General features: G+C 37.4%; 1 protein-coding gene across 2 annotated transcripts in view; it reads left to right on the forward strand.

Moving 5' to 3' along the window:
* POMT2 (protein O-mannosyltransferase 2) overlaps positions 1-4,966 on the forward strand; it is a 32,565-nt gene extending 27,599 nt beyond the window's left edge. For both annotated transcript variants that reach the window (XM_034418206.3, XM_087873743.1), the window contains one exon: positions 956-4,966. In XM_034418206.3, coding sequence (XP_034274097.2) covers positions 956-1,061 — 106 coding nt within the window. In that variant the 3' untranslated portion in view covers positions 1,062-4,966. The remainder of the gene's footprint in view (positions 1-955) is intronic.
* Positions 4,967-16,823: the final 11,857 nt, after the last annotated feature.

Here is a 16,823-nt window from a genome sequence, read left to right on the forward strand (position 1 = left end):
AACAGATGACTGAATTCACGGCTCATTTTAAAGGACCTTGTTCTTTTCAATAGAGTAACTGATTCAAACTCTTCCCAGGTAACTGGGCAAGACTATACCTTATGCAGCTCATAGGATCTGTGCAATCAGATTCCAATTCCGAGTGAATCTGAGTAACTCTGTGAGGCAGACACCTAGAACAGAACTTACAGCAGCCTGTAAACATTCACCTGGTGGGAATTTGGGGGACTGAGACTTGGTTATCTTAAAAGGGCCACCAGCCATCTCTCTGCAGATATAATAAGAGTCGAGAAAAGCTACCTTTGCTGCCTTTAATGTCACCAGGTAATTCTCAAGGAAAGCTTTTACTTTTGATTGGGTTCACTCTTCATTTTCTTCCAACAGCACTTTAAAGCATCTCTTATGCCATTTCATCATCTGAATTCCTCTGGAAACCAGGGAACCCTGCATGATCCATGTGCCTAGAGAGCCTACACAGATACAATTAGATCTAAGGCCATTGCCACTCTCTTGTCCCAAGTGGAGATTAAAGCAGGTTCTAGAGCTCCAGGAACAATTCCAAGCTTCCACTGAAACCAAATAGTGTCCATTAGACTGTTTAAATAGATCCTATCTTCCCATAAAGGGTGCAACACCACAGAACTCTTAAGTCAACAAGGAGTGATCAGTCTATGGCAAGAGACTGATGGTAATATTCCCCAAATCCAGGTCATCCTATTCTGAGATGTTCCCTAAATATTGTAATGTAGACAGCTTTTCTTTCACAATTGCCGTTTTCTCTTTTAATTCAGAATTCAGTGAACAATACAATTGAATGAACTCTGTCATATGTTATAAATGTTATGTACTATTAGTTAGGCCAACCTAGCGGATGCTGAGATACCGTCTGCTTTTATGACCCTGTGTTTTGGGGAATTTAATTTATTATTTATATGTGTATGTGTATTTTCCACAGCTTTTACCTCTTCCATCCTCTATCCTACGGGATGACGGGACCTCTGGCTTCTGATCCTAGCAGCTCAATGGCAGGCCTTAAATGGCTGGAAACATGGGAGTTTTAGATCCAGCTCTTAAAAAAAAAAAAAAGGAATAAAATGGAAGAATAGACGTGGTCAAACATTTCCGTCCATTTGATGATTGATATGAAGAATCTTCTCTTAAACATTTCTGAGTGGAGACAGTGAACTATCGAAGAAGGAGGCAACAGTGTGGGAGAACCTCTGACAGAAAGGTCCATTGCTCCAGTCATTTGAGCCAGCTGCTACTTTAAAGTTTGAACTGTCCAAGCAATATTTAAACACTCATGCTGTCTTATCAAGACAATCTACAGCAATGTCATAATGTGTGATTTTGAGGATGCATGTGTTTCAAAAAGCTGTAGATTATGCAATCTATCTTTGTTCAAATGTGACATGACAACAGGGAATATCAACTGTGCTTTTAAAAAAATGGTCTTTTGCAAATGGGATCATTCAGAACCAATAATTTATGATGTTTTTAAAGGGAAGTTGTCTCTCTGTGTGTACACATATATACCCTCAAGAATCATCTCTTTCTTACTTTGATCTTAAATAATTGGACTTAAATGTTTCAGTTGGTTGAAGCATTACAGGTTTCTGTGCATTCTTTTCTTCTAAGACAAAACACTAGTTATTTCTATTTTTGCATAATACTTCTGTCTCTCAGCACTAGCTACTAGTTGCAGTTAAGCAAGTCGTACAATTACCTAGCAGACTCATAGAGTTATTAAATTATAACATTCCACTCATTACACCACTATTCTAAGGATTTTTTAAAGAGAAGTGATGTTAAGTTTTTGGTCTCCAGCTCTAAATTCCTCTGATATGCCTTTTGAGCAAGGCTGCAAAGCTGCATTAGATTACATAATAGCTTAGAGCATTTGCTAACGCTGGCATTGATCTGATTTATCCCATCACCTGAGGGAAAGCTGACATGAATGAATGTAGATTGTGCAAAATAAGTGGTAATACTGGGTTATTCTTTGCTAAAGGCATAATTATTTTGAGAAGTTTTTTCCTCTTGCTATACTACACTATCTTGAGAAAGATTTTGTAGTTTCAGGGCAGCTTGATAATAGAACCAACCTCTTCAGCTGGATAGAGGAAGAATTTTTGTGATTGCATGGGAAAGAAACTCTGAAAAACAATTTGACTGAAAAACATTTCACTCTCAGTTATTGTGCAATGCACCAGGATTTTTTAGAATGAATTTGGCTTCAGCTCTAGTTAACATTGATGACCTATGTCCAGGTTACTGAGGTATTCCAGTAATTCGTTTTAGCATGTGTATGAAACTTTGAAGCCTCCCAAATTCTATTCTCCATGCCATCCTTCATTTATTGGCTATCTTGGTTGGCAGGGAGACTGCTAATTTCCCCATGATATGATTATGTTGAGTAAAGTTTAGATGTCCCAATCCAAAAAAACCAAAGGAAATACAACTGTATTTATTAGTCTGGCTTAATCTAATAATTGTCACAGTGCATTTGAGTTGTGTTTGGTTTCAAATTTTATCATTTGCAGCCTTCCGAAAACTGACACCCTCCAAATATACTGGGATTACAACTGGGATTACACAAACACAGCCAATCTCTATGATATTTGGGATCAATGGGTCAACTGAGAAAGCAAGTTGAGAAAGGCTACTTTAGATAATGATAAAAAGTCACAGGTTTCTTTTATGTGTCCTATTGAGCATTGTAGAAAATCATTGTAACAGTTGGTATATTTCCTATGGTAGGAATCCATTTATTATTTGGTGATGAGAGGCTCAGTAATCATATACAGGAGAGTCTTCAAACTTGGCAGCTTTAAGACTTGTGGACTTCAACTCCCAGAATTCTCCAGCCAGCTATGCTGGAGTTGAAGTCCACAAGTCTTAAAGCTGCCAAGTTTGAAGACCTCTGATATACAGGAACGAAATAGAAAAATAGAAATAGCAGATAGAGATGACTGTGCTTAGAAGCTGCTGTTTCTTCTATCCCCTGATGCAAGGAAACAGGAAGACTTCATAACATCAGTAGCCATTCAGTGGGTTATAGGTAGATAATTTGATAGCAACAGTTGTTATAAATTCTTGATCATTTTTTATTATGTGTTCAAGTGTTACTCTTGATTACATTTCTAAATCAGGTCCCCATAAAATGGTTCTGAACTATTCATGTTATATACTAGTATGTGTGCTGTATAACATGAATAGAATGATTAGAATGTACTTGGCTTTTTAAAGGAGGGCAGCCTTTTTTTATTAAAAAAATTTTGTGCAAAATGGCACAACAATTTAATTTAGTATTTCAACAAGGCTGCTGGACCCTTTTCTTCTGGATACCGCAGTACTCCAGCGGACAATTGTTCAGTGTAGCCTTGCCTGATGTTCTGATCATTCAGCACATGCTGTGGCTAAAAGGCAGTATTGCATAGAACATTTTTTTTTTGAACACAGTAGTTCCTTTTGAATTTGATGCAATAAGACTAGTTTACCACTGTGCAAAGAGGGATATCCGATCTGGCATTAACTGCTGTCCTTCACAGCATAATGTCAATAACTCCAATATTGCAGGCTAGCATTGGGTGGCCTCTTGCCTGTATGAAGATAGTCCCCCTTAGCTCTTCTACCATCACACTGCAAATACTCAGTTTCTGTGGGAAAGAGTAATTCTAAGTGAATGTGCCTTAGCTCAGTATTTTGTACTTGTGATGCATTAATACATGCTTATGTCTCGACTGTAGTGTGCCTTTCCACATATGTTATTGGTTTTCTTGTACTTTGAAATCCTACCTTATCGATTTTTTCCCCTTTTTACTGCATATAATTTTACTGCATATAATTAACTAGCTTCATTCATTCCTTGTTTTGAAGCCTTTTTCTTTTTAGAACTCTTGAAATATACTAAAAGAAATATGCAGATCAAAGAATGAGTTGGCTGCAAACTCCTTTGAAGTAGGCCTTTGTTATTTTGCAAAATATTTCTATTATCTCGTAGCATTCAATTTCACTGCTCTTTCAATGTTTGGATCATTCACTTTCCTATCAGTTACTAAAACCATATGGCTCCTACAATTGTGTCTCTTCTTCCCCTTTGTGGTCTTGATGGAACATAGACCACTTTACCATGATTGAAGTCATGACTAAATAAAACTTTTTGTTTTGAGTCCTTGAATTGCATAATCCTTGTTTTTCCATACTAGGTTTGGACTGAAGTGGTGACACCACAAATGGGATAAGGAAGGAGAAGTCAGCAATGCTGTACATTCTCATTGGGGGTCTATGGCAGTGCAATAGCATCTCTTGATAGCAAATTTTTAAAAAGCTTTTCATTCCTTGGGTTATTGTTGAAGAAATTCAGGTCTGAAAAAAGTCACATGATTGATAGGAGCCCTTATGCCTTTCTTTATACAATCTGTATTAAAGTAATGTTAACTCTGAGGTTACAAAACAACGAATAAGCTTTTGATTTCTCTAGAATTTTTCATCTATTTAAAAGGTACACAAGAAGGAAAGAAGGAAGAAATAGATGCCACTGAAAGCATAGTCTTAACATGGAGTGTGGGAGGAGGTTGTGCCCATTCAAATGAAGCTCTTCCACTTACTAAATGGTTTTAAGATTTGCAGTCGTACTATCTGGTTTCTATAAGAAATAAACAATTTAAGAAAAAAATTCTAGCTATTATTTCACACACTCTCTGCCCTTAGGTAAAACTTAGTCTCCTACATTATGATTTTCCTTACTGATGCTGCTAATACTGAAGTTGTTAGTGTGTTTGGTTGTAATTTGCATATGATTACTGCCTGTATGTTTAAGTTAATACATGTCATTGCTCTTTAAGTGTACATAGTACTAATATAAGAAAACTGCCTCTGAAGTGGCACTGTTTTTTAAAAGAGGGTTAATTGATAAAAAGATTACCTTTTAATTTTTTAATAAAATTTTTTTTTGTCTCAAACACCTTGTTGAGTTCTGAATATTTTTTTTTCACTCGAATGAAGATGAAGGCTTTGGTTAATACTGTTGAATATTAACATTGGACATGGAATCACTATATTTTCTGGGGCATTCTTTTTTTGTTTTGTTTTGTTGTTTGTGAATATCACCACCTTGCCATCAGTTTATTCTAATTCAAGAGACAATATGCATATGCATACATGTGATATAAGTTTGGACCAATACTAGATTTCAGGTTTTCACTGTTTGAAGTTTAATACTGAAGAAACAGCACTTATATTTGGGGGCTCCACATGGCCCACATTTCAGTATTAAGTTTTGAAGTTGCCATTGAGATGCATATCTTAAACCAATCAGTTATGTTGCTTATATTGCTGAAAGCAGTTACATGCAGAGTAGGAGCCTTTTCATGGAACAAGAAGTTCAACACAAGAATAACTGATGTAATTAAGTAATGTGTGCTCATTATTTATCTAATATCCAGCTGAGGGACTCGGCTGGAAACGGTGGGTGAATGTTCTATAAAGGTGAGTGATAAAAAGGTTTAATGCAATGCAGAATCATGTTGCGAACTTATTTGTAAATTCAGAAGTCACTGATGTGATTAATTTTTTATTACATTGTATGTTATCTAGTTTTACTCACCAACCCTTTATCCATTTAGTCAGTGGTAGTACCATAGTTCAGCAAAAGTTTTGCTTTTTCTTCCCTATCCCGTTGATTCAGTGAAGTTAGAAGGAGAGGAAATATATTTAAATGATCAATAGAAAAAGGCTGAGGGAATTTTAAGAAATTGTGATGAGTTAGAACATAGAACAACAGGGTTGGAAGGGACATTCTAGTCTTCTAGTCAACCCTCCTGCTCAAAACGGGAGACCTTATACAGGAGACCTTATACCATTCCAGACATTCCAAATGGTTGTCCAATGTCTTCTTGAAAAGCTCTAATGTTGGAGGACCCACAATTTCTGGACTCAAACTGTTCCACTGATTAATTGTTCTCATTAGGAAATTTCTCCCTATTTCCAGGTTGGATCTGTAATGGCTTTCTACCAGTGGTGAAATCCAAACTTTTTTACTACTGGTTCTGTGGGTGTGGCTTGGTGGGCGTGGCAGGGGAAGAATATTCCAAAATCCCCATTCTCTCCCCACTCCTGGGGGAAGGATACTGCAAAATCCCCATTCCCTCCCCATTCCTGGGGGAAGGATATAGCAAAATCTCCATTCCCACCCCACTCTGGGGCCAGCCAGAGATGGTATTTGCCAGTTCTCCGAACTGCTCAAAATTTCCGCTACCGGTTTTCCAGAACCTGCTGGATTATACCCCTGCTTTCTACCCATTACTTTTGATAGGATATTGTTACATTTTGCTTTGCTTGTAAAATGGACTTGAGAGAAAATGGACACATGGCATAATGAAAGATCAGTATCTTTAATAGTATACTTTTTACATGCAGTGGTATGGATTGTTGATTCTCCTGCCCAGTGTATTTAATACCTGATATGAGGGCCCACCTAACATATTTATACATTTAAACAATTTCTGTTTTTAATGGTGATGATTTCTCAAAATGTATGTAATAGAAACAGTAACACAAATATTAATCCAATCAAATGTGCAGATGCAAAAGGCTCTTGCACTCTTAAGACAAAATTGAAGGAATATAGTTTTAAGGCAAATGCCTAATTTGTTTGATCCTTCCCCCCCAAAAGAAAGTCAGACCCTTGCATTCTGCACCCATTCTTCCATTCCTCCACTATCCAAGTAGGTTTCTTAGCACAAGGTAGTGTATGAACAGGGTTGTGATTGCAGGTTCCATTAGGTACCATACAGCTTGCATGAGTGAAATTATTAACAGCCCAATATGTCAATCAATTGCTACTAGTGCCAAAAAGGAAACCATCTGATCCCCATCCCAAACTACCACATGCACAAAAGAGATCAGCTCAGGGCAGCATCCTATATAATGAACGATGGAGCAAAAAATGAAATGCTTTTGCATCTAACCCTTTTCTAATTTTCTTGGGCACTCAGACAACTTTATTTCTCTGTGCTCAAATACAGGTAGTGCGTGACTTATTACCATTAAACAACTACTCAAAGTTATGATGCTAAAAAAAATGAATTATGACCTATCCTCACATAATCAGTGCAGCATTCCCACACCTGTGTGCCTGGCAACCAGCATGTATTTACAATGGTTGCTGCATCTTCAGGGCCACATGATTGCCATTTTTGTGATCTTCTCAGGGGCCTTCCAACAAGCAAAATCAATGGGGGAAGCCAGAGTCACTTAACAATTACATAATTCACTTACCCACCAGAACAAACAGGTGATAAAAAGTATGACTCACTTAATGACCACACTGTTTATCAATGGAGTTCTGATCCCAACTATGGTCATATGTTGAGGACTACCTCAACTTGCTGCAAAAATATTGCTATTTTACCTATATATATTTCAAATACATAGTAAAACATGCAGAAAGTCTTTGTTCTTTCCTGAATTGTGAAATCTCTTGCAGCTCCCACTAGCATCTGATTAACAACTTGCAGGTTGAAGGAAGTTTACTGGTTCATTGATTCTGTATACAGAGTTAGTTGCCATGGCTGCTGCTGTCTAAGATTCTGGCACTGAAGAACAGATTAGCACTTTTTGACTTACTTACTTACTCAAATATGTTGACTTTAATTCCACTACAGTTAGTAATGCTTGTATTCCATTTAATCAACTGGACAAGCAGGAAATATAAATATAAACTAAGAAGGGGCAACATAAAAAGCAAGGTTTCAGGAGGATACCTAGAACAAGTTAACATTGAGCCGTCATGTATTATAAATGGCAAGCCATTCCATAACAGAGGTAGCATCATGAAAAAGACTTGTCTTTATGTTGAACCAAAGAGATGATCCACAAACTATTCTCTTCAAGATTATTAAGACCTGGGGTGTTATTGTAATGAAGCCCTCTCCTTTTTCAAGCAATGTCTTGTTTTTAATACAAAAATTAAGATGAGTGAATTAAGAGATCTGAACAAAGAGCCCCCAGCAAAATGAATGGAATGAAAAAACAAAATGATAAAATTATTTAGAATGAAATGACAACTGAAGGGAAGCGGGAAGGAGTAGTTTTTAGATGTGAATGATAGTGGTATGTCAAAGAGTGCAATTCAAACAAGTGTTATAAAAATGCTGTGAGAATGTTGAAAAATGGTAAGACTGCAAGTACAGATAGTGTAACTGGAGAAACGTTAAAATATCGGTGTAGTTTCCTTATAGGGTGGCTGTATGAATTAATAAATTTGTGAAGATTTCATAATTACTTGATGCTCTTATTGCTGCCCTTATGCAAAGAAAAGGAAGGCAAGAATGATCATTAATTTGGAAAGTGTTTCTGAGAAGATATTTGGCAAATACAGAATGCAAGATATGGCAATGAAAATAATTTACTGCATATTTATTGAGTTATAGAAAGAATACAACATGAATAGGCTTGAAATGTGGAATATAGAATATAAGAAAATATGGCAATTTCACAACAACTGTTGAAAGTTTTTTTTTAATGTGATAAGAACAATATAGGATGGAAGTAAAGCATTTTTACAATAAATTGAATGGTTAGTGCTTCAACACTGAGAAGCCAACAAGTCAAGAATGTTTGATGTCTCCCTTTGATTGTAAAATGTATTTATGGATAAATTTATAAGGAATATTTGTGATGGTTGGTTGGGGATATTTGTGTTGTATTGGTTGGTTGGAGAATATTTGTGTTAGTTGGGGATTTCTTTGTAAATTGTTTGATTTTGTTGCCTGAGAATCCAAAAGATTTGCAGCAAATGATGGCTCTTATGATGGAATGAGGAATATGAATCTAAAATTAATACAATAAAAATAAAATGATGTTCCCAAGTCTTCTTCCTATCTCCCTGGTTGGAGAAATGCCCATTCAAAGCCCTGCTATTTTGGAATGGACACTTCCCAGTGTAGGAAGAAATATCCTTCTGGGTTCAGCTCTAAGTAGGGAAAAAGACGCTGGAAACATGGAGACTGCTTGGAAAGATGGTTTAATGGTGGACAGGATCACATGGTTTGAGTTCCTGAACAGAAAAAAGCGGCGAGACGCAGTGATTCCCTGGGTTTTATGCCCTCTCTGGCTTTGAACTTCCTGGGGCCCAGAAAGAGTATCCTGATTAGTTGTCAGACTCCCAGGGGGTGGGGGTCTTAGCTAGCCTTGCTGGCTGATGTAGTTTTCCCAGGTGCCAGGTGGTGAGTTTCTGCTGCTAGATGGGTCTATTATGTTGCAGATGATGGTCCATTGACAAAGATGGAATTGAGTTTCTGCCTCTGGCCCATTAACAAAGGGTGGGGGGCAGGAAGGTGGGAGCTGCTTTGTCTTTAAAACATGCTTCTTCATTTCTCATACAGGGAAACATAATATTCTGCCTTTTTAATATTTCCTAAAATATTTAATTCTTCTAGGAAAGGGGTGGGTGCTAACTTCCTACACCAGATTATCTGGTTTATACCCTGTGGAAATATAGAAAAATTATTTGGTATTTTTGTGCAGAAACTATTTCAGAAATACTTCTGTCAGTCAGGGCCGGATTTAGATTGAAAGAGGCCCTAGGCTATTCCACTTATGAGGCCCTTTCACCAGTGGTGGGATTCAATTTTTTAACAACAGGTTCTGTGGGCGTGGCTTAGTTGGAGGTGTGGCTTGGCAATCATGTGACCGGGTGGGCGTGGCTAGTTGGTCACGTGACTGTGTAGGCATGGGTAGCTCGTCATGTGACCGGGTGGGCGTGGCTATGTGCATAGACTTTTTTCAGAGGGCTGAAAAAAGTCATTTCTGACTGGGCCTCGCACTTTTGACCGGTCCTCACACTTATGACCATCCTCACATTTATGCCCGTGCAGCTTTCTTAACAACCATGTCACTCATTTCACAACTGCTTTTCTTCACCATGGTGACAAGATAGGGCAAAAATGTAAAATGTGAGGACAGTCGTAAGTTCGAGGACTGGTCAAAAGTGCGAGGACCAGTCAGAAATAACTTTTTCAGCCCTCTGAGTAGTCCATATGCATAAAAGGATACAGCAATAGAGAGCGATGAAGGAAGGGAAGGGAAATTAGAGTAGGAGAGAGAGGGAGGAAGAGAGGAGGAGAAGGAGAAAGGAAGAGGAAGTAGGGAGGAGAAGAAGAGGGGGAGGAAGAGAAAGTAAGAAGAAAAGAAAAGAGAGGTGGTAGGTTTGAGGAGAAAGATTGCTGTACAATAAAAAAGATGAAAGGGAAGAAAGCCAACCCCAAACAAATATAAAGATATTAAGATAAAGAATGAATTGTTAAACTTTAAAGAATAAAAGAGAACAAATATGAATAAATAACAATAATTAGAAACACACATACAAACATACAATGTATTTTCTTTGAACAGAGTATTTGGCCGGTTCACAAATTTAAACAGTGTTTAGTCATTTCAATTAAATTTACAATTTCTATATTTCCTTTTGGCCATATTTATTCATCTATTTTTGTAAAAAACCAATATTACCCTCATCCTCATCTCTAATCTTAATCAAATTCAATTTTTCCCTTCTATTCTATATTATACCCCTTCCCATTGTCATCTATTTTTATATCCATCCTCACATTGGTTAATTATGTAATATTACAGTTGTTTAATATGAATTCAACATTTTAATATAAATCAATTAGTTATATAACTACCTTTTTTGTATATTAATCAATATGAACATGAATATTCCAATTATTTCCATGCAATCCAATTTCTTACAAATCAATTAATTATATTTACCAATAATAATAAACCAAATAATTTCCCCCATATATTCCTCCAAACCACAACTTAACCATTTCTGCTTTCAACACAATATACAATTAATAGTATCTCAATTATTACAATTCCCTAGTTAAATAGAGCTTTTTTTCTTTTGTGTTTTAAAATCTCCTCTTTTTCCCTAAATTTCCTGTTGTTTGCACCTACCTTTTTTGGTGAGGAAAAAGAAATCTGCCTGCCTAATTTTCCAACCTATAAAGCCAACAGCCTGCTAGGGGGGAAAAATCAGCACTCTTTGCAAGCAAGGAGCAGATCCGTGAGCAAAACAGCTGAGAGCAAATCAGCTGGGGGTTGGGAGCCGATCTAAGCAAGGGCTAATTAGCCTATGCTGAAGCTCCGGGGGCCAATAAAATTACAAAAAAAACACCGAACCCTTTGTTAAATTGCTGGCTCCCCCGCCCCTCGCCCACCACTATTTATTGGCAATAAATAGTGGTGCGGAGCGGCGGGGCAAGCCAGCAATTTAACAAAGAGTTCGGCTGCAGCACTGGCTCTAGGGTGGCCCTTTGAAGCCCCACGGCAAAAATTTGAAGTTTTTTTTTTCCTCTAGCCATCGGAGGCAGCAATAGGTGGGGAGTGGGCGGGGTAAGCGAATGGCCGGCGATCCAACAGAGCAGAGAGTGAGGGTGAGTGAAGGCGTGGAAGCGGCTTTCTCCATCCTGCTCTCTTGTGTCCAGAGCCGGTGGGGAAGCACGTGGCAGCCCACGTGGATCCCAGGCAGCGGAACTCAGGCTAGGGAAGGGGTGGGCAATTGTAGCTCTTTTACAACCTGTGGCCTTCAACTCCCAGAATTCCTCAGACAGCCAAGCTGTCTCAGGAATTCTGGAAGTTGAAGTCCACAGGTTGTAAAAGAGCCACAATTGCCCACCCCTGGCTACGGTAGGCTGGCGCCGCGCGGGTGGGAGGCGAGGGGCGGGCGAGCCAGCAATTTAACAAAGGGCTCGGCCCAAACCCCTAGAACCCCCAGAATCCCACCACTGTGTAGGCCCCTCTTGATCTTGAGGCCCTAGGCTGAAGCCTAGTTAGCCTATAGGAAAATCCGGCCCTGCTGTCAGTGGAAGTAAGCTCAAGTCTATGTTAGTTTTTCAGGAAAAAGAAAAATGTACACACAAACTTTCTCTTTTCTTGTGTTTGTGTGTGTGTGTGTGTGTAATTAATTCATGAATCAGATTTCTTAGCCAATCAACTTAGAAAGATTCTAATGTTGTTAAAAACAACATTCAACACAGTGTAAACCAAAACAAATTGAAAACAATGACAGATAAAATATTGTCACATTGATAAGATCCCTCCCCCTCCCCTCACTCCTGGATGAACCAGGAGACCCAGAGCCATTCCAAGTTCAGCATAAATATTTCTCTTCCAATCCAGATTCTGACAGCTGTCAGTTGAGACATGGCTTTAACAGCATTGCTTGATCAGTTCAGATTGAGATAAATAATTGACTATCATCAACTGAAAATGGATAATCTTAAGGCTGCTGTTTGGCTATCTGCAGATAGAATAAAAGTGGGAAAATAGCCATATTTTGTCCCTTTTATCATCATAATGTAATAATTAATATAGGTTCTTACAAGTGTGATGTTCAGTTGGTGTCATCATTTCTTATTCTCCAGTGGCACTAACACATTTCTTCTGTCATTTCACCCCTGAAAGCTCTTCAGAAAACCACAGAGCTCCCATGATTGATGAATTGCCACACAAGGACAGATTAGAGTCCCCAGAAATAAATGTCTCAGAGGCTCCACCTGCCAACCAGCAGCAGAATCAAGGAAGTTGGATAGGGATGTCACTGAGCATCAGAGAAACTATTATACCAACAAGAAACTCAGCTGATCGCTAGAGCCCAACTTCAAGTTTTACATTTGATTCTTTGGTGCAATGCTTGTAAAAGTCATGAGGACTTTCCTGATGACTACAGCAACCTCACCCCACTTCCCTGGCTGCTCAAATGTAGCCATTCAAAACTTAAGTGAGTAGATTCCTGTAAGGAAACACCATCTCTGGTCCCACCCAGGTCTCAATCATACATAGCAGGGAGACCTTTTCCAGAATAAGATCATAAATGAGGACAGCATTATTACTATACAAACTGATTTGACAGTTAATAGTAGCCGTTTCCAGAGGTCAGAGCCACTGAAGATCTGGGGTTCTGGTCTCAGGGGTGAATATTGGGGGTGAAAGATAGAATGCATTTTCATCTTCTCTGCTTTGTCTGAGAGCAGATTGCTTCCAGATTCTCACTATATCTCACCCTGCTTGTTATAAGCAAGATCTCTGCTGCCATCTCATCCCCAGCCATCCTTCTTCCAGGAAATAGGAACCATCAAATAACTAACTAGATCAATTTCCCTACAATATTAGGGTATGATGGGAACAATATGATATAATATTATACCATGATATGATAAATGATCTTTAGCTTCTGCTGCATGTTTGAAAAAGTCAGTCCATTGTTGGATCATTATCACTCTGGGTGCTTTATCTGAACTGCAAAAATTCAGATGTCCAGTAGGAGACAACAGAAACCTGCACAACCTTTTGCTTCCATTTTTGCGACCATCCAGAAATTTGCAGCCCAGATTCCATAGTCTTACTGTTGCTATTGAGATCTGTCTGGCCATTTAAGCTTAGTTTGTGTCTAGAGCCATTTTAATTGCTAAATCATTTACTAAATGAATGATTAATTGCTCCAATTCAGAACTGGGGCAAATTGAAAAGGCCCAATGTTGTCTGTTCCTGAAGTTCCTGAGAGGAAAACTGTTTTAAAGCTAACAGCGGTTATATCATTTTTTTAAAAAAAGCTTTTTATCATTTCTCTTTAGACAGAAATTGTGAAGTTGCAACAGATGCCAACATCATTTATTGCTGTTTTCTGAGACTGGACACTAACAACAAATGTACTTTTAGTTCTTAAATAATCTCTAAAGCTCTTTGCAAGATACAAGTGATGTGCTTCTTCCAAAGATTTAATTGTTTACAAGCAAAGATAAAAAGAGAAAAGCAATATGTAAAGAATTCTGAACTTTTCTTGCTCATTGGAGGGCTGATTCAAACTGCAGGGGCTGGTAATTGGCTGGTAATCTTAAATAGAAACAGCCTCATTTATATGGTAATATTCATTCTTGACCTCATCATTTGCAAGCAGACATGATAATTACAAGGATTTAATTTCCAACAGTGAATAGGATTCTGATTCTGATCCAGATCACAAAGTAAATTGCATAGATATTGAACTCAACTAGAAAGAGACGTTATTTTACCTTTCCGGATTAATTATTCTAGTGGCACTGAAAGGGAGAGCATTTCAACATATGAATTCCTCATAATTGCATTGAATACTTACAACATTAATACAGACTCTGATATAATTCCTGAAACTTTGAATCTGTTAAAATATGTATGCTAAAGCTTCATTTGAACATGAAAATGAATATGTTTTCATTAAGATCATTGAACTTTCATCCTGATTAGACCAATGAGTGCTTTTTAAAAATTGATTCTCTTTTACTGTTGTCATTACTGTAGCCTCTTTCATCATCACAAAATTTGGAGTAGAAATTGTCTAGGTAAACAACAGCATGCTTTGAAGTCTTATTCTGGATCTGTTGACTTTGTTGGTTCTCAGGACTGAGAAGATTCTTAGAAGTTGTCAAACTCTATTGGTTAATTGGTCCTTCAGGCACATTAGTTTGATTTCTTTTGGAATCTCTAAATGTATCTTGGCATTTTCCATATGGGCAAGCTTAAGGACACAAGCACTTTCTGATTTTTATCCACTGAGAAGCAAACATTTTTAAGTGAAAAGATTTATACCAATTCTTATCTGAAGTTATAACACATATTATGGAAAACTAAACCATTTGCTGGTACACACACAAAACTTTTAAATAATATTTATAATTATATTTATTTCAAACTTTCCAGCCTTATTTTTGTCTGCTAGTTTCCTTTTGTTAAAGCTGCACCACTAGTGCCTGAAGCAACATAACATTTTAAAGTATCAGCTTTCACTTAATGATAGAAACTGAGGCTCTGAATAGATGTAATGCAGTTTAAAAGCCATTATTAAATACTTGCTTTGCCCTGTTCAATGCTTTAAATTAAAAGAGTGGCATTGTTCCCATTTAAGTTTCCAGGAAGTTGGAATCTGCACAATGATTGCAATAACGTTTTTATTTAGTTATTGATTTATTTATATTTTGCCAACTTTTTAGAGCTCTGAAATAATAAAAATTCAAAACAGAATTTATATATATCAGAGCACTATTTGACAGTTTAGCTATACTCAGACCTTTAATTAAAAGCCTTAATAAAAAGAGATAAAGGAAGGAGGAGAAGAATGAAGTAATTAAGTATTTTTTCAATGGATTGTTTATGGGAAGTTTCTCCACGATCTGGATTGTGAACTCTCCTTTCCATTTTTCTGTTTCTAGGCTTACCAAACTCTTTTCAATTCGAAAAGCAGCTGCTCATTGGTATAGGAAGGATTTCACAGCTCTGTCTTGAAGGATGAAGAACATTCTGTCCTCTATCCCAGCCGAGATATCTTTGGAATGCATTCCTTGATATGCTACTTAGTGCTGTATCTAGTCTCTGAAACAGAAAAGGTTATATACTATTGCTACAATTACCTAGAAGTATGAGAATTCAACCACCCACTTACTTTTAAATAGATGAATCTAGGATTGCATTATTATTATCCAATTAATTTGAAAGAGTTTCAGGGTGCTTAAGGTTTCTCCTAAATCACAGCCCAATTTCTTTTAAAAAAACCCAACAACCAAGAAATGGCATGTCCCAGTTGTGTGCCACAATTGTGACAATGTCATGAGTCCTACTATGGACTGTCAGAAATGGCAGCTTCTATAGTTCTTGAACCAAACTGTTCTCCAGATAGCACTGCTATAAATTCAGATGCACACTTTGCTAATTGGTGTGACATATATATTATTCCACATTTAAGCCTAGTCCCCCCACCCCATTTCTACACTCCACATTTTCCACATTAAAACAGTATTTCCTTGCAGGAAGGTGTTTGAGCACCTTGATGATTTTGAATGCCCTTGCTTGCACTTTTAATGGCTCTTATATCCTTTTTGAACTGCAGCAAGCAGAATATACAGAATTGCAGATACAGATATTTTTTAGATCCTTTCCTTTCTCCCCTTCCAAAATATCTGCCCAAGATAAAAGATTCATGGATGAGCTGAATTCAAACATTGCATCAACCATAACAGGCAAGCTATTCTGTTTTGTAAATAATGGATTGTGACTCTGCATATTTACAAACTCAGCCAATTATTGTTTGCTCAGTACCATGATATGTTAGTCAACATTTTAAAGTTTGGGTTTGAATTCATGTACAAGAATTCACATTTTCTGTGAGCTTTAGAGAGGAGGAAAAGAAAGCCCCCAAACATGTCTCAACTTCTAAAAGGAATTTTATCAACTTAGTTAGCATTTAGGAAAAAGTATTCAGCATTAAAGGTTAACCCAGAGTCATAAGCTGAGGATCACTGCCATAGGTAATTATGAGCCAGCAATGTATATTTTAGTTGATGGCAGTTGATCAAAAAGATCTAATTTCATGACCACAACAACCATTCCTGTTCGGTGATCCTTACCACAAATATTTCCACAACATCACATGGAATGAAGAATTCTACTGTTGTGTAACTCAAACTCATATTCTCCCAGCTCTATGATCTGTAGGTGAGTACAGGTTTACTAGGTAACTTATTCAACTCCTTGTAATTTACAGCTTCAAACTCTGGAATGGCTTAACTGCAATAAGAATATTTAGAAACCTGATGTAATAGTTGTCCATCTTACTGTTAACAGCAGAACCTACCTTAAATACTAGGAAGATGTTCAAATCCTTTTAGTGTGACCTTTACTGACAATTATCCAGAATGTTTACTAGATGATTTACTTTTGTTATTCTTCAAATAAAGGGATGTCTGGGTGAATGTGATGAATTCTAGTCTTTTGACCCCCTT

The sequence above is a fragment of the Pantherophis guttatus genome, chromosome 1 (assembly GCF_059756535.1).
Source record: "Pantherophis guttatus breed Tessera chromosome 1, ASM5975653v1, whole genome shotgun sequence".
Classification (NCBI taxonomy): Eukaryota; Metazoa; Chordata; class Lepidosauria; order Squamata; family Colubridae; genus Pantherophis; species Pantherophis guttatus.